The 26,020-nt window shown below is 40.8% G+C and overlaps 1 protein-coding gene across 1 annotated transcript in view; it reads right to left on the reverse strand.

Moving 5' to 3' along the window:
- The window catches only part of mgat5 (alpha-1,6-mannosylglycoprotein 6-beta-N-acetylglucosaminyltransferase), a 155,065-nt gene that overhangs the window by 60,863 nt on the left and 68,182 nt on the right, over positions 1–26,020 (reverse strand). The window contains exons 4-5 of the mRNA XM_017694627.2: positions 17,061–17,137; positions 4,660–4,749 (exon numbers count right to left, since the gene is read on the reverse strand). Of these exons, the coding sequence (XP_017550116.1) occupies positions 4,660–4,749; positions 17,061–17,137 (167 nt within the window). The remainder of the gene's footprint in view (positions 1–4,659; positions 4,750–17,060; positions 17,138–26,020) is intronic.

Consider the following 26,020-nt stretch of genomic DNA (forward strand, 5'->3'; position numbering starts at 1 on the left):
ACATTTGTTTTTCACACGTGCTTGTGTGGAATATATATATATATATATATATATATATATATATATAGAGAGAGAGAGAGAGAGAGAGAGAGTGAGTGTGTGTGTGTGTTTATCCTTCAGGCTACAAAATCACTGAATGTCAATGACCAGGACTGATCTGACAATCACTGAAGGTGAGCAAGTGTGTGTCTAAACACAAAGCACAAAGCGTGGAAATACCACACGAAATGAAACCAGCTTCACTGCAAGATGTGTAAGACTGTGCTGAAATAACAGGCTTGAAACCTAGACTGGGTAGGTTTAAAGACCGCGGAGAGTAAAGGGCCATTTCACCGATACAAAAATTATACGTTTAGAACGACATGCACCAAAAAACTTGAAACTCATCTCGTTCACTACCTATGGTTTCAAAAACAATTACTTTTTAAAACGGGATATTATGAAAGTTCCCTGGTTCAGTGACTCTTACTGACAAATACAGATGCAACTGTTTGCTACGACCATTTAGCTTGATAAACAAGCATTTAGACAATTGTTTTGTATTGGAAAGTGCGTAAACCAGAGAGCTGTGGAGATTTTATCACGCAGTGATACATCAGGCAGTCTGTGTACTTCTGTGGGCAGAGTGCCTGAGGGTGAAAACAAAATACAACAAAAACTCTTCTTTAGGGCACATCTCACACCATAAACCAAACCACAGCATCAACTGTCTCAGCCCCTGCTAGCAAACTTCACAGACTAACACTGTTGTTTTTAATATGATAATTATGACCACCTGGCTACTCTTTGGAATGAGTAGTGCAAAATAAGTCTTGCAACACCTAACACTGTGCAAGAGAGAGAGAGGGGAATGGGAAGGGAAGAGGGCACTATAGAGGCAACCGAATAACTGAATATGGGCCTTCACACTGAAATACTGCGACATACAGTGCAGTCTGTACATAACTGGGTTTGGTGGAATTAAAAGTATATAATGTGTGTTTTCACTTTTCTACACTGGTTGAACCTTAAAGAATTCACAGCCCCTCATTTCAGCTGATCAAAAATAATTGGCTAAATGAACCACATTAAATATAATTATTCAGTACTTGGCATTACAGACCTATAATGCAGCTACTACAGTTCCTGTCAAGTGGTCTTTGCTTTTGGTCTTGTCAATGTGAAATGCTCTGTTCGCTTCAGCATGTGTAATTGGCCACGGACATCCCACTTTTTAAAGTTTTATAGCTGTTTTAATTAAGTGAAACACCACTCAGTTTTGGGGCATTTGGTTGTATCTGAGGAGACGCTCCTACACACTTTAGAATTCATCGGTAGCCACATCATCAGTAAAGACAAGTGAGGCGACCGTACATGTCCATGCAAAGATGTACCTGTGCCTACATCTGTGTCTAAAACAACATGTGAGGAACATGTAAAGTCCTTTTTTGCCTATAATTTGCAACCCTTGTCTTTTGTTTAATTATTTGCCAAAAGACAAAACACAGGTGAGACACAGACGTCATGTAAATCACAGGCAACGTTTCTTTTTTTTTTTCATTAAAAAAAAACGATCCTCCCAAGTACATACGTTATTAAGCTTAAAAAAAAACGAGAGATACAAGAGAGGCCTAGTCACACTTCAACTACCTATCATGTACATGACGCCTGTAAACACTCCCTTGCATGACATTTCGTCTTTGTCTTGTCAACACTACAAATGAACTGGAGCAAAAATCAAGCTAATATATTGATATAAAAGCACCGGTACAGTGGTGTGAAAACATGTTTGCCCCCTTCCTGATTTCTTATTCTTTTGCATGTTTGTCACACTTAAATGTTTCAGATCACCAAACAAATTTAAATATTAGACAAAGATCACACAAGTAAACACAAAATGCAGTTTATAAATGAAGGTGTTTATTATTAACGGAAAAAGAAATCCAAACCTACAGGGCCTTGTGTGAAAAAGCGATTGCTCCAAACCTAACAACTGGCTGGGCCAGCCTTAGCAGCAACAACTACAATCAAGTGTTTGCGATAACTGGCAACAGGAATTTTGGCCCACTCATCTTTGCAGAATTGTTGTAATTCAGCCACATTGGAGGGTTTCTGAGAATGAACCGCCTTTTTTAGGTCATGCCACAGCATCTCAATCGGATTCAGGTCAGGCCACTCCAAAGTCTTCATTTTGTTTTTCTTTCCATTCAGAGGTGGACTTGCTAGTGTGTTTTGGATCATTGTCCTGCTGCAGAATCCAAGTGTGCTTCATCTTGAGGTCACGAACAGATGGCCAGACATTCTCCTTCAGGATTATTTGGTAGACAGCAGAATTCATGGTTCCATTTACCACAGCATGTCTTCCAGGTCCTAAAGCAGCAAAACAGCCCCAGACCATCACACTACCACCAACATATTTTACTGTTGGTATGATGTTCCTTTTCTGAAATGCTGTGATACTGCGCCAGATGTAATGGGGCATACACCTTCCAAAAAGTTCAACTTTTGTCAGTCCACAGAGTATTCTCCCAAAAGTCTTGGGGATCATCAAGATGTTTTCTGGCAAAACTGAGACCGGCCTTTCTGTTCTTTTTGCTCAGCAGTGGTTTCGTCTTGGAATTCTGCCATGCAGTTCATTTTTGCCCTGGTGGAGTCATGAACACTGACCTTAACTGAGGCAAGTGAGGCCTGTAGTTCTTTAGATGTTGTTGTGGGGTCTTTTGTGGCCTCTTGTCTGAGTTATCACTGCGCTCTTGGGGTACTTTTGGTCGGCCGGTCACTTCTGGGAAGGTTTTTGGTCTACTTCACTTTGTCAGACAGGACTATTTAAGTGATTTCTTCATTAAGAATAGGTTTGGCAGTAATCAGGCCTGGGTGTGGCTAGGGAAATTGAACTCAGCTTTCCAAAGTTGTGATAAACCATAGTTAATTTATGTTTTAGCGAGGGGCAATCACTTTTTCACACAGGGCCCTGTAGATTTGAATTTCTTTTTCCCTTAATAACAAAGACATTCATTTATAAACTGCATTTATAAACTGCATTCCGAACATTTAAGTGTGACAATCATGCAAAAGAATATGAAATCAGGAAGGGGGCAAACACTTTTTCATTCCACTGTATATAAGAGATGGTAGTCGTACACATTTTCTTTATTCCATCACTGTTCAACATCCTGTAATTTGGCCTTCCTCTTCTTGAGGCTCCTTAGTGCAGGGAGACTTATGGTGAATCTTCTGAGGCCATGCTGGGAAAGTCTTCTCTTTCGTCTATACTGACCTCTCAGGTAGTGCTCTCCATCTGTTCCACCGCTCTTTTTCGCAACTAAATGCAGTCTGCAATCATCAATCATTCACTACTCCAGTTTTCATGGCCCACCAGGTCTGACCGCTAAGCTGAACAGCGCATTCCTGCTTCTTAGCAATAAATCAAATAGTTGATTTTTACACACTAAATGGCTCTATCTTGGACCTATTCTCCTTTATCTGCCTCCTGGTGGTCTGCTTTACTGACACTGACACTTCTTTAGCCAGACTACAGACTCCAGATGCTAAGGCCACATCTGGAATCAACTTTAGACCTTTCTAAAGTTGTTCTCACTTGTTGTATGAACTAATGATGCAATGACACACATCTGGCAGCCAGAAACAAAATGAGCAGTCAGTTGTCCGATCACTTATGGCCCTCTGAATTGTGCAGGTTACATAATGAAAGCAATGGGATCCCTGGAGAGCCAAAACAACAGCAGTCTAATTACACAAACAATACTGTATACAGATGTAGGAAATCTTGGCTGTTGTGATTAATAGATCAGACATCAAGCTCAATTACCTAACGAAAAAATAAAAAATTACCTTCCTGATGAATTTGTAGTGATTAGTTGGTAATTTTCATGATGATAATGCATATTTTCCCAATATCATGATAAGCGTGTAAAAATTCCGATAATGTCCCACATAATAATATAACTCTAATAAACAGAAGAAACTCTAAGAGTCTTAAATATAAATAGAGAGGGTGGAGCTAACCAGAGGTTTTGGCTTCTGATAGTTATCTCCATTTCCTTTTAATTTTCTTCATAATAAATACTTTTTTCTTTTAACCACGGTGTTGTGTTTAAATTTCCTGTATTCATATAATCTAGTTTAATAAAGGGTGACTCATATTGGGTTTTGCGCACTGGGTGATGGAGAGTGAGAATTCTAGTTCTTATTATAGGTATTTTAGCATTATAGCATTATTATTTTTTTTTTGATACTGACAAAGCTCTCACCATCTCACCATCACCTGATATTATCAGGCCTAGCCACTTCCTGTTGAACTACTGCACAGTAAGACACAGAGCCTGACAAACACATATCATGTTTAAACATATTTCAAATACATTTATCCAGATTCTATTTATCCTGTAACAATAATGGAATTTAGAATTGTTGAAAGGCCATAGATAGTTTACTAATGTTTAACTAAGACTATTTTATTGATTAGTCTTTTTAAAAACTCTTGACGATTCAAATGATCATTAAAGTTACTTACTTACTCGTATACTTGACAATGACAAGCTCAAGATTTGAACGGTAACAAAAATGACATATGAAGGGTTCAAAGTTTTAACATGACTCATGCTTTTCCCCCCACAGGGGCTGAACCAGCACCCCAATGCAAGCCAATGCTGCTCTTACCTCACTCAGATAGATGAAGAAGGAGCAAATGGATCCGTCCACTCCATAGTTTCCATAACAGGCATCCGAGCGCCACATGTCCTTCATCCACTGAGGAGGAGAAGAGAAATGTGTCAGGCAGGATCCCCAATACAGAACCCCTTTGTTTAACTTGCATTTGTGTAAAATAAAAATGAAATGACCCAACTTACATAGACAATCTGACAGATTTTGTTTAGCAGATGTTCAGAAAAGCAGATGTAAACATACACATATCAAATGAAGGACTACACAAACAAAATGTAAACAGCTGAGATCCCACCCTACAGGAGCATTCACAGTGTTAGCTACCACTTTCCTCTGCAGTGCACGTCTACACTGCACGCAACAGTGAACACAAGCAAATATTTTAAATATTTTAAGTAATGCTAACATGTCTAACAAAAGTATACCTGTTGTTTTTACATCCCTCTCATTGTCAGTAGTTTCACCCAGGGACACACTGAACCACTCCTCAAAGTGCAGAGCTATAGACTATAATGTTACTAGAGTTAGAGAGCGAGAGCAAGACAGCCCGTGCATTAGAGAGACAGAGCAAAAGAGAGTGCACGCGAGTGTGAAAATCCTGTTTTTTTGTTTTTGTTTTTTTGTTTTTAAACACGTCATTTCAATACTTTAAATGAGTTCAACCCATGCTTAATGTTTGTGAAAAATGTTTACTTGACATTTTGCCAGGCTGGGTTCGGGTACCTCTAACAATGCTTATCGGGATACTCACAAAATCACCCAGATGGATTGGAATGGTTTGTTTTAGAGTTTTACTGAATGACTATTCAGCATTTTCAATGAATATCATCATCATCATCACCATCATCATCATCACAATTGTTGACCACTTAATCCAGATAGGGTCGCGGTAGCAGTTGGGAGAGCAGAGAATCCCAGATGACCCTGTCCCCTGCAACTTCTTCCAGCTCATTCCCAGGGACCCCAAGTAATCCCTCCAGTGGGTCCTAGGACGACCCTGGGGCCTTATCCCGGTAGGCCGTGCCTGGTACACCCCCACCGGGAGGCGTCCAGGAGGCATCCGAATCAGATGCCTGAACCACCTCAGCTGGCTCCTCTCAATGTGGAGGAGTAGCAGCTCTACTCCGAGCTCCTCCCGGATGGCTGAGCTCCTCACCCTATCAAATAGTGTGTAGCAGGCCACAGGACTCAGATTTGGAGGTGCTGATCCACATACCAAGTGCTTCACATTCTGCACAGCTGCAAACCGCTCCGGTGAGCGCTGGAGGCAACCATGTGATTCAGCCAAAAGAACAACATCGTCTGCAAACAGCCACCTTCCTGCCTCCACACATAATGCCCTCCTGACCTTGGCTACGCCTTGACACCCTGTCCATGAAGATCATGAACAGGAGTGGAGACAGGGCACAACCCTGCCGGAGCCCAACACTAACACCCTGCTGAAAGGGTCCGACTTAATGCTGAGCATATGAACACAGCTCTCACTCTGGGAGTACAGAGATCGAATTGCCTGGAGTAGTAGCCCCGGTACCCCATACTCCCTGAGGACCCGGTCGTAAGCCTTCTCCAAATCCACAAAACACATGTAGACTGGGTTAGCAAACTCCTATGCCCCCTCAACAATCCGTGAGAGGGTGAAAAGATGGTCCATTGTTTCACGGTCGGGACGGAATCCATTGTTCCTCCTCAATCTAAGGCTCAACTATCGGTCGCAGTCTCCTTTCCAGCACCAGCTCCAGTCCCCGTTTTTTTTTTAAAATGGGGACCACCACCCCAGTCTGCCAGTCCAAGAATACTGTTCCTGAGGTCCATGCAATATTGCAGAGGTGTGTCAGCCACGACAGCCCCACAATATCCAGAGCCTTAAGCATCTCCATCTTAAGAATCTCATCCATCCCCGGTGCCTTGCCACTGAAAAGCTTGCCAACTACCTCAGTGACCTCCACCAGGGAAATGGAGCTTGACACGCCAGAGGCCTCCGCCCTGGATTTTGCTTCTGCCACTGTTGCGGCTGTCACCTTTTTCGCCTGTCGGTACCTCTCTACTGAGTCGGGAGTCCTTCAGGCTATTCATTCATGAAGGCCTCTTTCTTCAGCTTGATGGCCTCCCTCACCACTGGTGTCCACCAGGGGGTTCTTGGGTTACCGCCCTGACAGGCACCCACAATCTTTTGGCCACAGCTATGCCTGGCAGCTTCCACAATGGAGGTTCTGAACAGGGTCCATTTAGACTCCATGTCCCCTACCTCCCCTGGGACATCAGTTGAAATCATTCTGAACCAGGGCCTCCAACAGTCATTCCCAGCATACCCTCACTATTTGCTTGGGCCCACCGAGTCAGACCATTAGTTTTCCTTGCCATCTGATCCAACTCACCACCAGATGGTGATAAGTTGACAGCTCAGCACCTCTCTTCACCTGAGTGTCCAGAACATACAATCCCAAGTCAGATGAAACGACAACCAAGTCGATCATTGACCTCTGACCCAAGGAGCTCTGGGACCATGTACACTTATGAAAATCCTTGTGTTCGAACTTGGTGTTTGTTATGGACAATCCATGCCTGGCACAGAAGTCCAATAACAATTCACCATTCAGGTTTAGATTGGGCAGGCCATTCTTCCAAATCACGCCTCTCCAGGTCTCCCAGTCACTGCCAACATGAGCATTGACGTCCCCCAGCAAGACTATGGAGTCTGTAGGCGGGACCCTTTCTAGAACCCCGCCCACTCGCTCCAAGAAGGCATTTATGGTGTTCCACAAGGTTCTGTTTTAGGACCTATATTATTTACAATATATATGCTACCACTAGGCACCATTATCAGTAAACACGGCATAAATTTCCACTGTTATGCAGATGACACCCAGTTATATATATCAAGTAAACCGGATGATAAAATTAAACTTGCCAAGATTGAGGACTGTGTAAAAGACATAAAAGATTGGATGTCAAATAATTTTCTGTTACTTAACTCAGATAAAACAGAGGTCCTGCTTCCAAAATTAGCCAGACACAGACTGTCTAACTCAACACTAAAACTTAACAATCTCTCAGTTTCATCAAGCCTATCTGTTAAAAATCTTGGTGTCATGATAGACGCTGATCTCTCCTTCGACACACATATATCTAATATCACTAGAACAGCTTTCCTGCATCTCCGCAATATCGCTAAATTAAGAAATTCATTATCTCTACAGGATGCAGAAAAGCTAGTTCATGCATTTATCACTTCAAGGCTAGATTATTGTAATGCCCTGCTGTCTGGATGTCACAGCAAAAGCCTTAACAAGCTTCAGCTAGTCCAGAACACTACAGCCAGACTCTCACAAGAACTAGGAAGTTTGACCATATTAGTCCAGTTTTATCAGCCCTGCACTGGTTACCAGTTAAATTTCGCATTGATTATAAAATTCTATTAGTGACTTATAAAGCTCTAAACGGGCTCGCCCCTCAGTACCTGAGTGAGCTCCTCTCCTACTATGAACCATCACGCCTACTTAGATCACAAGGTGCTGGCTTACTACTGGTACCTATAATAAATAAAGCTACATCAGGGGGGAGAGCTTTCTCATACAAAGCCCCCCAGCTCTGGAATAATCTTCCTGCCAATGTTCGGGAATCAGACACAGCCCCAATCTTTAAGTCTAGGCTAAAAACTTATTTGTACAGTCAAGCATTTGGTGACTAGTCTTCCCTGTCAGGTCTAGACCTGCTGGAGTCTACACTCTACGCTCTGTTTTACTGTAATCTGTGGTCAGCCACTCTTTACAGTACTAACTCTGTTTTTTTTTCTTCTCCTTTCTCTGCCGAGCTGATCAGCTGCCCATCCTGTGCGCCTGATGCTGTTGCCTCTACTGCCTTGATTGGTGCCGCTGCTCACCAGCCTTCTGGACCGGTTTGACCACCACTGAGCTTCTTGCTGTACAGCGCTGTGCAGTCCTCACCCTCAGATCTCTCTCTTTCTTTTCCCACTTTACTATAATACTTCATACTAATAATGTTTGCTGTCCGGTGTCGACCATAGGAGGATGGGTCCCCCTTCTGAGTCTTGGTTCCTCTCAAGGTTTCTTCCTCTTTTAGGGAGTTTTTCCTTGCCACCGTCGCCGCTGGCTTGCTCATGGGGGCTCGGACCCGGATTTTCTTTCTTCTTTTCTCTTCTCTCTGTAATACTGATTGTTCTGTAAAGCTGCTTTGTGACAACACCTGTTGTAAAAAGCGCTATATAAATAAATTTTGCTTGCTTGCTTGCTATCAAGTTTGAGTATCGAGTATCGAGTTTGGTTCCAGAGCCAACACTGTGGGTGGAGGTGAGCCCAACTATATCTAGTTGGTACTCTCAACCTCAACATGCTCCGGCTCCTTCCCCCCAGTGAGGTTATATTGCACGTGCCAAGAACCAGTTTCTGCCACAAGGGCCTAGGCCACAAAGGGCCCACCTGCAATCTCCCACTGCCTGTGCAGCACTTCACTGCACCCCCAAGCTGAACCTTATGTGTGGTCCCCCCATGTTGCCTCTTCAGGCTGAGCCCGGCCGAGTTATGTGGCCACCAGGCCCTCACCGGGGGACACTACCCCCAGGTCTGGCTCCAGGGGTAGGTCCCAGTGACCCTATCCCGGGCAGGGTACACGTTGTTCTGTGCCCATTTTTCATGGTAGGTTTTTTGGATCGTGTTAGTCTGGGTCTTCACTCCAGACCTGTTCACCCTGGGAGACCCTACCAGGAGCCTATTGCTCCCGACGACTTGGCTCTGAAGGAAGAGCTTGTATGGTCTAGGGATCTTCAGAGCTAAGTCGCTGGGAGCAAGATGCTCCTGGTAGGGTCTCCCAGGGCGAACAGGTCTGGAGTGAAGACCATATCAGTGGTCTATCTATCTACGATCAAAAAATCATCTTGGTGAATGCACATGTATGACATGTAACATATTAAACAAACCAGACAAATTCACAGACTATTAACAAATATTACTACAGATAAATGACTAACATATTTTATATACACTGCTCAAAAAAATAAAGGGAACACTCAAATAACACATCCTAGATGTGAATGAATGAAATATTCTCATTGAATACTTTGTTCTGTACAAAGTTGAATGTGCTGACAACAAAATCACACAAAAATCATCAATGGAAATCAAATTTATTAACCAATGGACAAATTTGGAGTCACACACAAAATTAAAGTGGAAAAACACACTACAGGCTGATCCAACTTTGATGTGATGTCCTTAAAACAGTATTGTGTGTGGCCTCCACGTGCCTGTATGACCTCCCTACAACGCCTGGGCATGCTCCTGATGAGGTGGCGGATGGTCTCCTGAGGGATCTCCTCCCAGACCTGGACTAAAGCATCTGCCAACTCCTGGACAGTCTGTGGTGCAACGTGGCGTTGGTGGATGGAGCGAGACATGATGTCCCAGATGTGCTCAATCAGATTCATGTCTGGGGAACGGGCGTGCCAGTCCATAGCTTCAATGCCTTCATCTTGCAGGAACTGCTGACACACTCCAGCCACATAAGGTCTAGCATTGTCCTGCATTAGGAGGAACCCAGGGCCAACCGCACCAGCATATGGTCTCACAAGGGGTCTGAGGATCTCATCTTGGTACCTAATGGCAGTCAGGCTACCTCTGGTGAGCACATGGAGGGCTGTGCGGCCCTCCAAAGAAATGCCACCCCACACCATTACTGACCCACTGCCAAACCGGTCATGCTGAAGGATGTTGCAGGCAGCAGATAACGTCTGTCACATGTGCTCAGTGTGAACCTGCTTTCATCTGTGAAGAACACAGGGCGCCAGTGGCGAATTTGCCAAACCTGGTGTTCTCTGGCAAATGCCAAGCGTCCTGCACGGTGTTGGGCTGTGAGCACAACCCCCATCTGTGGACGTCGGGCCCTCATACCATCCTCATGGAGTCGGTTTCTAACCGTTTGTGCAGACACATGCACATTTGTGGCCCACTAGAGGTCATTTTGCAGGGCTCTGGCAGTGCTCCTCCTGTTCCTCCTTGCACAAAGGCAGAGGTAGTGGTCCTGCTGCTGGGTTGTTGCCCTCCTACAGCCTCCTCCACGTCTCCTGGTGTACTGGCCTGTCTCCTGGTAGCGCCTCCAGCCTCTGGACACTATGCTAACAGACACAGCAAACCTTCTTGCCACAGCTCGCATTGATGTGCCATCCTGGATGAGCTGCACTACCTGAGCCACTTGTGTGGGTTGTAGAGTCCGTCTCCTGCTACCACGAGTGTGAAAGCACCACCAACATTCAAAAGTGACCAAAACATCAGCCAGAAAGCAGAAAGGTACTGAGAAGTGGTCTGTGGTCCCCACCTGCAGAACCACTCCTTTACTGAGTGTATCTTGCTAATCGCCAATAATTTCCACCTGTTGTCTATTCCATTTACACAACAGCTGTGAAATTGATTGTCAATCAGTGTTGCTTCCTAAGTGGACAGTTTGATTTCACAGAAGTTTGATTTACTTGGAGTTATATTGTGTTGTTTAAATGTTCCCTTTATTTTTTTGAGCAGTATATATACACATATACACACACACACACACACACACACACACACACACATACACACACACACACACACACACACACACACATACATATATATATATATAGTTCTATATACACATAGATTTCTGTTAGCACAGGTATAAAGGAAATGTGAGATGACTTTCAGAATATCCTTTGGGAAAGACAGCTCTGAATATTTCTTCTATAAACTGGACTGAGCCTCAGATCTTTCATGCTCAGCCAAAGCCCCTATGACTGGGTATTAAAATTCAATACTTTTCTGGTACTGACCAAGTTACATCAAATAGAAGTGGGCGATATAAGGTTCAGCCGGTATACCTGTTGAAGTATGCCACAAATAAGCACAGATGATGCAACGTACATAACAAAAAGTATTGCAGGAATCAGTATAGAAACCAAGGCAAAACAAAGTAGGCTTTGATTTTGTAATTTAGCCCACATTTCTAAGCATTGCCCCTACTGTCAGGAGAGCACAGTTCCCAGCGATGTCAGAGCCAACTGTGGCTGTAAGTTCAAGAGACCACAACTGGCCTTGCTCATTCTGGGTTGGTATGCTAGCGTCACTCAGCATGACGCTAGCATGTTTCTTTTAAATGGCAATCTCATGTAAAGTCCTTCAATTACAAACAGGTCATTTTAAAGCTTAGTAGCAAGTAAACACTGGACCAGTATTGATCAAGACTCAAGGTTTCAGCATCTGTATCAGATAAAAAAGGGCTCTATGACAATCTCTAACAAACACCATTACACTCTGTGTGCCAGAGTTGTCCTTCCAACAGTTCAACTACACTTTAACCATAAGGAGGTGCTCGCAGAGCTCGTTCTGAATATTTAGTGCATCAGAGGAAAAGCCAGCCCAATTTGCCCTTGAAATAAAAATAAAGTTTCCTCTTACACAGATCTTTTTACTCTGTGCTGTAACAGGCACTGCAGGGCACAGAAGGACTCATTGATCTGAGCCTGTGTGGCTCAAATCACACTTATCGATTATGCGCCTCTGATGAAGTTGATAGGGGACGAAGATAAGCTGACTCGGCACCATAAGAGTAACACAAGCTCAAACGGACAGGAATAAACCGCTCTGCCCGAAACTAGACACTGTCCACAAAGGCCTGCTGAAGCTCATTTGCTGAAATATTCAATGTCACAAATAATTAAGCGATTAATGATATGCTTGGTTGTGAGCTTTGCATCTCAGCATTGAACCAAACACTAGTTAAAAACGCAAAAAATACACTAACTTGTGAAAATAACACTTTCTTGGAATCAGACGTTTAGCATTATATATGCATTAAACTGCATAAAACAGAGATTACAAGATTTTTTAACGCAAATGCTAAAAACAACAGCAAAAGCAACACAAAGTATGGAATGCTGTTATGAATACAGTGGTAACTCATTCATTTAGAATATAAAACTGTATTCAGCATATAAAATACGACTGAAGAGCAACCTGATTCATGTCAGGCTGGAAAGTGTTAACATTTGGCTGAGATTTCTGGAGTATGAAAAAGCAGATTTCATTCTTCCTGGACTTCCAGGGTCAGGGATTGTTTCATTCTTCTCAGACTTAAAAGCGTTCCATTCCCCCGTGAACACTTCATTATCCTGCTCTGACGTTAAATTCAGACAAATCTACTTCTACTGTCTAAGCTGTCAAAGTTACTGTGGTTGGTTGGCCTGGTTTAATAAGCCACTGGGACTGGCTGTAAAACTTCAGGTTCACCGCAAGAGCAGTATGCCGGAAATTCAGACTGATGAAGCTGCCTCTGTAAAGCGCTTTGTAACTCGTCGTTCAAACTAGCTGACAATGCTTATGCTTTCCATTTAATATTACAAAATTTAAGAAAATACAGACAGCGGAGACTATAGTTGTGAATGACTTCAAAAGTCAAAAATGTACAAACACTTATTACATATTTTAAATTTGTTTTTGGAAAACTGTGTACAGGACAAAGATGGAGATGTTGTTTTTCTTTCTAATGACTAGCTGTGCTGTTGAAAAAATCTTGTACTATTTGTTGTGTTGTACCTTTAATGCTTCTGCTACGTTTTTGAGAGCAATGCAGGACGCTTCAATATGCCTTTATATGCAAAAGGAAAAACCATCCTTACTTTCAGTTTCTTTAACAAAATATTGTGAATATTATCTATTTAATGTTTATTATTGACCAGCTAATAAGTGCATTTTTTCTTTCCCTCTTAATTACTTCATCAAATTCATAATAGACTAACTGATTATGGAAAGAACTGTTGGTTGCAGCCCTAATTTTAGCAAGTGGTGCAAGTGTAGGCGCAATTATTAAAACTGTCTCCAGTACCCAATTATTGTTAATGAATAAAGTTGCTGCAGCACACATCTCCATGACGTGAACGTATAACAAGACACCAGTTCACTGGAATTTCTTTCTACAACAATTATATTTACAATCATCATGTCGACACTTCTACAATAAAAACATGATTACAAGTTCTGTTTCTTACCAAAACACCTGTCTTTATCTCTAACTGACAAACCTTTCTACAACAAGTGATAAAGATTTCAATCACCTAAACCTACATATCCCTATAAAGAATGAATAAAATTTGACTCTCTCATCAGTAGCGGAATGTGGAGGAGAAGAACAAGGATCACAGTCTTTGCGGTATCGCACCGACGCTCGCCATTTCTCAGGAGAGCGTCGAGAGCTAAGATCTTTTAATTAAAAAGTCTGTGTCTGGATTCCAAATGAATACAGGGGCTGGAAACGAACTCCGCGGAGAGGGAGAGTATCAAAAGCTCGTGCGCTCGTCGATGACAGCTGGGATTTAGAAAAAGAAACCTGCAGATGAGCGTTTCGGAGCGATAGTAAGCACACAGGCTTTACGGTTTGGATTTCAATGGGCCGTTTTTGATTCATGTGCATGAGCGTCTGCGGAGAGAGCAGGGAGAAATACCTTCACTTGACTCGGGCGAGAATAGCAAGAACTGAATGTCAGGAGAAGATATAAAAGAAGTGGGCTTCCAAAAGCAGCAAAATATGCATCAGAAAGAGAGCACAGCAGATGCAGGAACTCTACCACCCTGCTTTCCCTGCTTGCTTGCTCTGCCTGCTCAAAGTCTTCAGAAGTCTTCACAAGTCTCAAAACATTTTTTCGTTTTTGTAATACTCATGATGTGAGTCAATAAAACTTTTTCCGCTTTCTTCCACTTACATATATTTTCCTCAACCCAGCTTACTGAAATCACATTGTGTTTTCTGTGACTCAAACAGGTGAAAGCTAACAACTGTGGAAAATAACTGATCAGCTCAAACTATTGCAATTATCTGATACGAATAGTAATATCATAGCTTTGACAGGCCTAGAGTTATGTTATTCTTGTGCTGAAGGTTAGGTTTGGGTGTAGACATCGCATGATACCAATTTCTTTCATAATGTCGATACAGATACTAAAATCTTGAGTATCGGCTGACACTCATACTTATCTTTTTTTTTCTGAAAAACTTCTAAAGGTTTAAAATGAGTTTTTTTTTTTTTAATTTTTATTAAAGCACTTCACTAGAAATGAAAGTCCAAAAGCAGGAGATCATGTATCAAAGTACTTCAACACCACTCTACTACCCCATCGATTTCCAATCCAGCAGTTTCTACTGACATCAGACTGATAACACCTGATATCATCTCCATTTGGATGCACTTGACATGATGCAGGTGGTCAGAAGGTCAACTGCCCAAGGTTACGATCACTTCTGGTCTTACAATTTCAAAATCCTGCACAACTTTTCAATGGGACTCAAGTGGAGAGACTGGCTAGGCCATACAAACAAAAACGGCTCTTTAGTTATTTTTTAGCTGCATTTTTGTCTCATTGTCTTGTTGAAACATTCATCTTCTCTCAGATTCAGTTTCTTGGCTAATAAGATTAAACTGTCCTCTATTACATTACAGGCCTGGACTAAGACTCCTTCTTCCTTACATTAACTGATCAGGCATTTTCTGCAAATGTGGGCCTGATCATAATAGCTGATATCATCTCTATTTGGGTGCTTTTACACTGAGCAGGTGGTCAGCTTTGCAGTGTCCAAGACTGCTACACAAGCATGAACCACAAAATCCAGTGAATTTTCTTCACGTCTCTTTATTACAACATAAAACAAACCCAGGGATTTTTTACTGATAGTAATACATCCAAACTAAACTGATATTATCGGTCAGATTAGTTTGGATTTGATCAGAAAGGCCCTGTTTCACTAAACTGCACACTGTCTACTGAGAGCTGCACACTGCTACAGGCAGGAGGGCAATGTGGTAGCAGATGGTGTGTGTGATAGTAGCCGTGTTGAGAGGCTAGTTACTGGGTGGACAGGGCTGTGTGTGGGTGTGTCTGTGAATTACAAGGTCTTTTTTCAACCAACAGTTCCTGGGAGTGAATAATAAGAGTTTCTCTGTATATGAATGATAGTGATGTGAGGGGTGTTATAGTGGTTGTATTGTACACCAAGTTGCCAGCTGGATCAATGGAAAAGTGTACTGTAGAGTTACTGCTGACTAGATATTATTTGGCAGTATCCCCAGCAACACCAGCACCATACTGATATGACTGCAGTGCTGAGAGTGACCAGACCCTTCCAGGAATTTGAGATCCTGCACAAATTCAACAACTAAGCATGTAAATCTCTGAAGTGCTTTCAAAATAAGGTGAGCAGCTTCTATGTCTCAGGCACATATAGACGGATCGTGTGAAATAAACTTTATAAAATACTGAATAATAATCTAAGCTGGCCAAAGCAACCACAAGTTTGTCAGCTCCATTCACATCCATGTGAACACTCTCCTATGTCTTTTGCAAGCAGTTTCCTGCTCTATGTACTGTGACGAAGCCCTCTGTAGCAATATAGATGTGTGTTATAAATATTAGCTGCAGGGGTCATATTAGCTCAGAGCTGCAGCTGTGTACTTGATTTTAATACATTTCCTCAGATTATTATAGGTTATTTGAAGAAAACTCATTTGGCAGAGTGTATATACAGACGATCTACCAGTACATTGTGTTGTAGCCAATTTAACAGCATTTTTTTTTTGTAAAACATTCAAAGAAATACTCTTTTTGAGACTTCAGTGTTACAGTGCTATCTTGCTTTACACTTAATGGCAAATTTGTTTTGACAGAAATTAACTAGGATACGTCTAAAACAAGTGAAATGAATGCAAATCTTCACAAATTTCTACACTGCTAGCCCTACTGCAGCATTAAAAAAAATAAAAAATAAAAAAATGCTGCAATAGTCACAAAAAACTGGCTTTGAAATCCCGGTGGATCTGTTTGGTGGTCTTCCCTTTGAGTGTAAGAGGCAGGTAAACTGTGCAGTATCAGATGAGCTACAGTCAGTAATTCTAAATCTACAAAGCGCACCTATATGGTAGCGAGCTCTGCTCGATAAATCATGTTTTTAATGTTAGTGCGATATGAATTTCCACAATAACAGTCTATAAGGGCTGCAATGACCGAATGTATCCAATAAGCTCCAAAATAAGGCTCCGCTTATGGATTAAAACATTTGGAAGTATAATGAAAACATGGGACAATATTTTCCAAAGTTTTTTTCATTTCAAAACTAAACGCAATATAAAGAAAAAGATAAAAAGAATGAAAAAAAAGGAAAAAAAACAAAAACAAACAAACAAAGAATTACATCAAGTGCTGTATAAATACTAATCTTAATGAGTTTACATAGATTAGAATATAATCCTTAAAAATATGTATGATCAGAATCCAAATAGTTTTTGTTTGTTTGCTTTTTCCACAAATACAGACTGTGGGAACGCAGATTGACCTAAATCGGAAGAACGGTCCATATAACAGACTCACCTTCATCTTGCCCTCACAGTGCGGGAAGCCATCGAGTGAAGGCAGCTCACACTTCTCCTGTGCTCCGTTTAGCAGATCTACAGAGAAAAAAGAAAGTAACAGGTCAATGCTGCTGGCAATCACTATCATCATCAGTCAGAAACTCAAATCTCTTTCATATATCCTAAGGTTTAAAGGTTTAATGCCAAACGTTGCTGTTGTTAGTGTAGCTCCCTGGATTTAATGTGCACTGTTCTACTCTGGAAAAGAGCTTAGTGAGACCACTAGCCAAGGAAAAAAAAAAGGGGAATGTTTTATAGTGCAGCTGGGACAGCAGGGAATATCTGTTACACCATGGATGAGTTTGAATACTTAAACGTAGAATCAAAATGAGCTGATATAGTCATATTCAAAAGTTTGGGTGCCCCGGTCAAATTATGTTTGTACTTATCTTCACTTAAGAAAAACCAACCAAAATCAGCAAAGAACCCTCTACAGAAAACATTTTAGTGCAGAATTTGACAAATTAGGGAAAAAATAGAACATAAAATATGGGCTGTGCAAAAGCTATAGCATAATTTACATTTTATGTTTTCATTTTTTATGAGAAATCCAGCTAAACTTTGCAGTCAAATGCCAGACAAATTGCTCTCTGTAGAGGATGTAATAACTTAATTCTACTGTGCAGCGGTGTTTAAAATCTTACACACCACTGTACATAAACTGAAGTATCAAGTACACACTGATCTGTGAATTTCTAGATTCATCATACTCAACCGTCTTTAATATTTATGACCTACTTACATGTAGATTTTGATTAGCGCTTAGTCTACAACACCAGTGAAAACACTGCAGCATTTAAAAGACACTGGTGTGCTAATCACCTCCATGGTGGCTTTATGACCAGCCCTTCTTATGAGTCTTATGAGCCTGGCTTGTGCAAAAGTAACGGCACATTTCTAATTTTATGGTTTTTTTCTCCCAATTTTCCGAATCTCAGTAAAATTGCACATAAAAATGTGCAGAAAATTTTCATATTTAAGTTTGTTCCCTATAAAGCATGTTAACTTATTTTCACTTAGAAAATCAACAAAACATCCAATCTGAGCAAGTGCATTCAAAATCTTGCACAGCACTGTGCATAAAAACTAAAGTATCAAGTACATGCTACTAAAAAACAAGCTTCCTCTATGATCTGTAGATTTCTAGATACAGCATACTCAACCCCAAAGACAGACGGCCTTATGAGTAGAAAAACAGGAAGAAGGTCCTTAAAATAGGAAGTAGCGCATGTGAGAACTGCAGACACCGCAGAATCAGCAGCCAATGTCATCTTTACCAGAATCTTTAACAGAATCAAAGTGAGACACAGAAAGGCGGAACGAATGATGGAGCATTGAAGGAATGCAATCAATGCGAATTAGTTGGTTTGCTCTTGTAGGTGAAGTAATTTACTGGAACAGTTTCACTCTCAGGAATTTTCCAGTGTTTTTCAACACAATGAGTCAGAAAATGTGGTAATCGAGCTCACAATGTAACAGACGGCAGGCAAAATAAATAAATAATAAATAAATAAATAAAATACACAAGGGCTGGGTAGCCACAACTAGCCAACTAGCTCACAGCTCAAAATATCCCAATGCTTCACAATATTGCAATGTAATCGCAATAGTTAATGCCATTGCAAATGTAAGGTCAACATAGATAGAAGCTTCAGAAGAAATGTTACAAGGCTTAGTGGCCTCCTGCGACCACTGAGAAGCTCCTGTAGTGAACTGTAGTGATGGGTATGAATATTAGGGCCAGCAGGTTATATCAGCTATATTGTCTGATTTTGCTGACCCACAATTTTAACAGTATCTGTGAAAATACTGCTGATAACGTGCTATTTTGGTTGTGTGATCACATAGATTTGAATTTACAATTATTACATTACAATCTCCTGAATACAGGGCAAAACCTTAAACAGCTGTGCTACTGGAGAACCCAACACGATGCACGCCTTAAGAGACCATGTTAACTATATGATAGCAATGCAGGCTGAACTGTAGAATCTTTTGGTTGGTATAGTGTAGTGGGTAACATCTCTACCTTCCACGCTGTAGGCTGGGGTTTAATCCCCAAATGGGAAAACACCCTACACTATACCAATAAGAGTCCTTGGGCTAGACGCCTAACACTACCTTTGCCTACCTGTGTAAAAGTGATCAAATTGTAAGTCGCTCTGGATAAGAGCATCTGCCAAATGCCGTAAATGTAAATGTATTCGGTAATTAGTATTACAAAACATGGGAAATGTATCTGAAACTTAAGCACGAAACAACACAATGTGGAGAAGTAATGAAAAATAAGTAAGAGGTAATAAAACAAACAAAAACTCTGCAGCCCCAGGACTATAATATTTACATTAAATAGTTTCTCAGAGTTTCTGAGTTTAAGAAGTGTGAAAATTGACAAACGACAATTATATTTATGCATAATAAATATAAAATTATATTGGTTGATTTAAATTCTCTGAACTTTCAGCCATATTCCGTAAATAAACCACAGTATTTCAGTATATCAGCACATTCATATCAGTCAGGCCTTCATGAATATACAGAAAAATATACAAAGACACACATCAGCAATTAATCACTGTATCAGTACAACTCAAAGACATAAGGAAGTGTTTTAAACATCTCTATTTAAAGAAAGATGAAACAGCAGAGTTTTTCACATGTTTAAGTAGAACTTGAAATCCACTGTATCACGGGACAGCAATGATCTCCTCTTTGCCCCAAATGGCCACACAATACATCATCCTCCCAGACAGCGGCTCTGTTCTGCTCTTTTCTATTACCTATTAATCCCCCACAGGGATTATCAGCACACTGAGACACACTCGAACATGGTCTGTCTGTGTGCGTGCAGATAGCAGAGGTTCTGAAACACAGTCTGCAAGTTCAACGCTAGCATAACCAAAAGGGCCATTCACCATTGTCTACCAGAGCAATGGGCCAATAAAGACCAGAGGCAAAGCAGAAGGATTACAGCGGCACCATTGTGGCAAAGAAGAGGACAGGAGGCTGGCAGAGGAGAGAGAAGTGAGTAGAAGATATGAGTAGAAAAGAGGAGAAAAAGAGAGGAGATTAGAAGAAAAGATAGATAAGAGCATACAAAATAAGATCTGATATGAGAAGATGCAGTATGGTATGATCCAATAGGAAGGACAAGGGAAGAGGAGAAGAGAAAAGAAGAGATACAATATGCAAACAGACAATATGATATGAGAAAAGAAAACGGCACTTGAGATGGCATGATGAGGTAGGATATGAAGCAATTCAAGAAAAGGAGAATAGAGGAGAAAAGAAGAAAAGACATGAGAATGAGAACCAGGACCATATAGTAAGAGCAGAGAAATGAGAGAAGAGGAGATGGGAAATGAAGAAAAGATATGGGAAGAAACGATACGGTATGATGTGGTATGATATGATACAATATGATACGATAAGACAAGAGAAGGAAAAATACAAGATGATATGAAAAAAGATATAATACAGCAAGAAGAGGAGGGGAGGAGGAGTAAGAGAGATACAGTATGAGAAAATATAAGAATCTAAGTACAACATAAGAAGATAAAACACAAGATACAACAAATTACAACATGAGAAGATACAATTAGTAAAGCTGAAGAGACAATATATGAAAAGGCAATAAAGTTAGAGGAGGATAAGAGGAAGACAAAAGAGGACACAAGGAGAAAAGAAACCTTGTCCTGGAGAGCTCCCTTCCTGCAGAGTTCAGTTCCAACCTGTATCTGATAAGCTGCCCCACTCCTTATTTAACTCTAATACATCTGATCCAGCCAATTATGGACTTAGGAAAAGGTAAATTAACTGGAGCAGGTGTGGCAAATTGTGGTTGGAACCGGACTAGGTAGATCTTCAGGACCAAGGCTGGAGGACACTGAAAGATACGAGATGATATCACAAGATACAAGAAGACACAACATATGAGAAGAGAAGATCACATACAAAAAGGCGACATACGAAAAGAGAAGACCACATACGAAAAAGAGAAGACCACATACGAAAAAGAGAAGACCACATACAAAAAAGAGAAGACCACATACAAAAAAGAGAAGACCACATACAGAGAAGAGAAGACAAGACAACATGCGAGAAGAAAAGGGAAGAGAAGACAACATGCGAGAAGAGAAGACAACATGCGAGAAGAGAAGACAAGACAACAATAAGAAGAGAAGACCACATCAATTTCTTTGTCTTACAAAAACACACAAAAACACACACTAAGTCATGGTCATGGCCACCTGCCAGACAGGAATGGGTGGCTACATCTAAAGCTACAAAAATAGAATGGCTGAACACATCCTGCCAGCTGAACAAAGCCGAGATTTTCACTGTGTCTCAAACCAACAGCAATTTCCTTCAAGAAAATAATGACAATTCCAGCACTGCAGGAGCAGAACAGCTCACATTTCTTCCATAAAATCACAGTGCATGGGTTTAAAAGCCCACAAACCTCTGTATTTTAATAACAGATGCATACAATTTTTGTGAACCAGTAAGATTGGTAACAGAGACCTGACTGGGGTCTTCGGAGCCAATTACCTGATAATGCACGCCATACAATATTAATAAACACAGATGTTTCCTACAGGGGAGGAAGTCATTGACATCTTAATCATCATATTCATTACCATCATCGCCCTTTAGTTTCCTCCCCAGTTCTTGGAAAAGAAATGGAATCAGAAGAACCAGAAATAGATAACGGAAAATTACCCCCATATTTTTTTTAAGTCTTTAATAAAAGAAACTGACCGATATGAAAAACTGTAATGACACTGATTTAAATAGGAAAATTCCAATAACCTAACTTTAATCAGTGCTTCACTGGCTGATATGACTGTTGTTAAATATGTCTATGTGCCTCATGTGTCTGTCAGTATACTGTCACTGTCAAAACATGTTTTTTAAGAAGGAAAAAACATACTTAATGTTTAAAATGTAAATTAATATACAACTACTTTATTGTAAGCAATTTTAAGCTATTATATTTTGACCTGAAATAAACAGGATGGTGTACCCAAAATATGCAAAAAAAATACATTTTAAAAACGCATGTTTTAACAGGAAAGATGCACAGTCACATGCAAAAGTTGAAACACCTCAAAAAGACTAGTTTTTATTGACTTTCTAAGTAAATATCAGTTAGGACATCCTCTACAGTAAGCATGCTTAAACATGACTTAGCAGTGGCATATTTGCTGATAACACTGGCAAATATTTATTAGCCCAACAGAACATCAGTAAGGCCAAAATTATTTCCTTCATGCCCTGCAGGTTGTGTGCAGATCTGGGAGGCAAACCAAAAAACATTTGCCAGGCTTCAGATACACAGCTCAAAAAACCCGACAGCATTTCCTTTTAAAACGTTCCTTGCAATAATAACATTTAGTCACGTAATAAATGGGGGGCAGTCGTGGGCTGGAGGTCAGGGAACTGGCCCTGTGACCAGAAGGTTGCCGGTTCGATCGCCAGCACCGACAGTCCATGACTGAGGTGTCCTTGAGCAAGACACCTAACCCCCAAATGCTCCCCGAGTGCCGTGGATAGGGCTGCACACCGCTCATGGCAAGTGTGCTCACTGCCCCCTAGTGTGTGTGTATTCACTAGTGTGTATGTGGTGTTTCACTTCACGGATGGGTTAAATGCGTAGGTGGAATTTCCCCGTTTGTGGGATTAAAAAAGTATCACTTAACATAGTATAGACATAATAATCACATCGTAATAACATAACGGTTACACTCCATGCAAAGTGACACGAAGTGTAAGGTAAACATTAGTTATGCACCAAAATAAAATTTCTTAACTCAAACCAGGACACAATCTGTTGGAAAACAAAACAAAAAAACCATAAGAAAGGGTTCTTTCATACGTAATTTAAGTTTATAATGATGTTACTTCAAAGGCGATAATCACTTATTGTTGTGAAGGACACCTGAAAGAACTAGAGGAATTAAGGATTTAAGTTAAAACTACATGCAACAGTCAAATGATACTGAGTTACTCAGTGTTATTTCTGTGATTTCCATTAAAGAATTTCATTGAGTTCATGATCAAAAAGCATGCGAAATATAAGAGGCACTGAATGCAGCAGACTGTGTTCATCTGCTGCTGCTCAAACTGTTTGAATGAGTCTGAAGAGTTTCTCACTTTCATTTTTATCCAAACTATTTTTCAAGGATTACATTTTCACACTTCTTGTGTCAAAATCTTGTGCTTTTTTCTGGATAGATTTTCAGCCTTTTTTTTTCTTTTTCGGTCAGAAACCAAAAGCAACAACTTAGCAACACCTTAGCAACCACATGCCACAACAATGGACTAGCAACATCTAAGCAACCACCAGAGAATACCATGGCAACATCCTAGCAACTGTCAGGACTCCACAACAATGGCTTTGTCAAGGCAGCTATAACGTTTGTTTAGAAATTGTCCCTTTTCCACTTTATTTTATCTGAAAGTGTCAGCAATTGATTTTTGCCTTTTTTTGACCTTTGGTTTTTTTTAAAACACTTTTTGTATTTGTCTAGACGCTACACAAAGAAATGACTGGTGAAAGCTGTGGCTTTGCTTTCAGGTAGTTTCACATACAGACAGAAACGCACACACGCACACATACACACAGACAGACAGACACACACAGACAGACACAAAGACACACACACACAGACACACACACACAAAGACACACACACACAGACACACACAGACAGACACAAAGACACACACACACAGACACACACACAAAGACACACACACACACACACACACACAAAGACACACACACACACACACACACACAAAGACACACACACACAGACACACACAGACAGACACAAAGACACACACACACAGACACACACACACACACACAAAGACACACACACACACACACACACACACACAAAGACACACATTTACATTTACAGCATTTAGCAGATGCTCTTATCCAGAGCAACCTACAAGAAGTGCTTTGTCTAACTAGAGAAAGTATCTTTGCTTTGGTTAGAGAGAAAGACAGTCCTGAGCTCAGATACTGCTAGAAACAAAAAGTCATTGTTGATACCCAGAAAGAAAGAAACAGAGCTGATACAATTTAATACAATACACTACAATACAATAAACTACACTACACAGTACAATACAATAAAATATAATATATAAATGCAGCACAATATACTGCAATCAATACTTAATTCAGTGCTATTTAAGTGCTGTATAAAGAGATGTGTCTTCAGTCTGCGTTTGAAGACAGCAAGAGACTCTGCTGTACGGACAGCCAGTGGGAGTTCATTCCACCACTTGGGCACCAGTACAGAGAACAATCTCTACGCTTGTCTTCCACGCGCCTTGAAGGATGGCAGGTCAAGCTGAGCTGTACTCGAAGCTTGAAGGGCTCGTGGTACAGTTCGAGATTTCACCATTCACCACACACAGACAAAGACACAGACAAAAGACACAGACAGACAGACACTCACACAGAGACACACAGAGACACACAGAGACACACACAACAATCCCCACTTCTCCAGCTGTGCTGCTGAAGCAGAAGCCAGACGCTCTTCTCATGATGTTATGGAGAAACTGGAGGAAAAGAGAAGGGGTCCACACGTGTCGGGCCATGTGTCAGTGTGTGCGTGTGTGTCAGAGTGTGTTGTATAATGATTGCTCTGACAATACACTGGGGCCCATCAGAGACCTACATTTTTTTTAAAAGGTCTATTTTTCTACCAAATCAGGAAGGGGGGGTGCAAACATCCCATATGTACAGAACATGTAACAGGTTTAATAATATCCCATCTTCTGTTTGGGCTTCAGGCTTCTTAAAGACTCATTCTTCTGACTGTAGCTGGCCATCCTCCATGTCCTTTACATTCAGATGTTCCAAGCATGACTGCCTTCTTGTCAATTGTCACTTAATTGGTTCTTCTCAGAATAAGTTCAAAATAAGAGAGGTTATCTGGGCTTTGAGGGAGAGGTGAGGCATGATTTGATGAAAAATCCATTTTCTTTGCTATTCTAGTCGCATAGTAAGCTTAAGCCATTTTAACAAGAAGCAGCTGGAAATGTGTGATTCTACCAAACCATCCCAATCAAGCAAGTTTCTCACTTAGAAACACATACGTTTGTCTCAGATTAAAGCTGGCTTCTCTGTGGCGTTACAGCATTACTTATCATGTGAAAGGGGGCTACTAGAGAAAAGCGCCACAATTCATGACCGAAATCACTCCTTAGTTAGTATGACTGAAGGACTTTGAGGAAAACATTTAAATGGTTTTTCAGACCAATATTGCGACTGCAATTTAAATGTAGGTCATTTTTTTTTTATTAAATGAGATACAGGCCTGTACAAAGCACATACTGATGACCATGCGACAAGACAACAAAGAGAGAGGATCGGATGAATAGGGTTATAGTTAGACGGGGTCCCAAAGACGTTTATGACATCTGGGTACATGGAGCCTAAACAACAGATGTGTGTTAGAACATTGCTGATCGGATATCGTTGTCACTATGACTTACAACTAAACATAGGAAAACGCGAGCATAAGCTGAGGTCTCCGTGTGACACAGGCCCTAAGGCCTTATGTGCACCATAGGCCTGAAGCCCATAGGTCATGACCCAGGATTGTGCATTGATCAGGAGTATGCACTGACACTAGGCTCTAGCGCTACATTATATTAAACACTACAATATATTAAACACTGCAAATAAACCTATATTAATTATGCACAGTTTCTATGTGTTTGCTAAACATACAGTTTTATGCAAAAGTTAAAAGCTGTAAAATTATGAAATAATAACATTTTTTGTTCAAATTTCCATTGTAATGCTTGATTACAGTTTATATGCTGAATTTAACAAGAAAAATAAAATCTTGTACACATCTTGTATTTTATGGTTTTTTTTCCAAT

Source organism: Pygocentrus nattereri, chromosome 25 (genome assembly GCF_015220715.1).
Source record: "Pygocentrus nattereri isolate fPygNat1 chromosome 25, fPygNat1.pri, whole genome shotgun sequence".
Taxonomy (NCBI): Eukaryota; Metazoa; Chordata; class Actinopteri; order Characiformes; family Serrasalmidae; genus Pygocentrus; species Pygocentrus nattereri.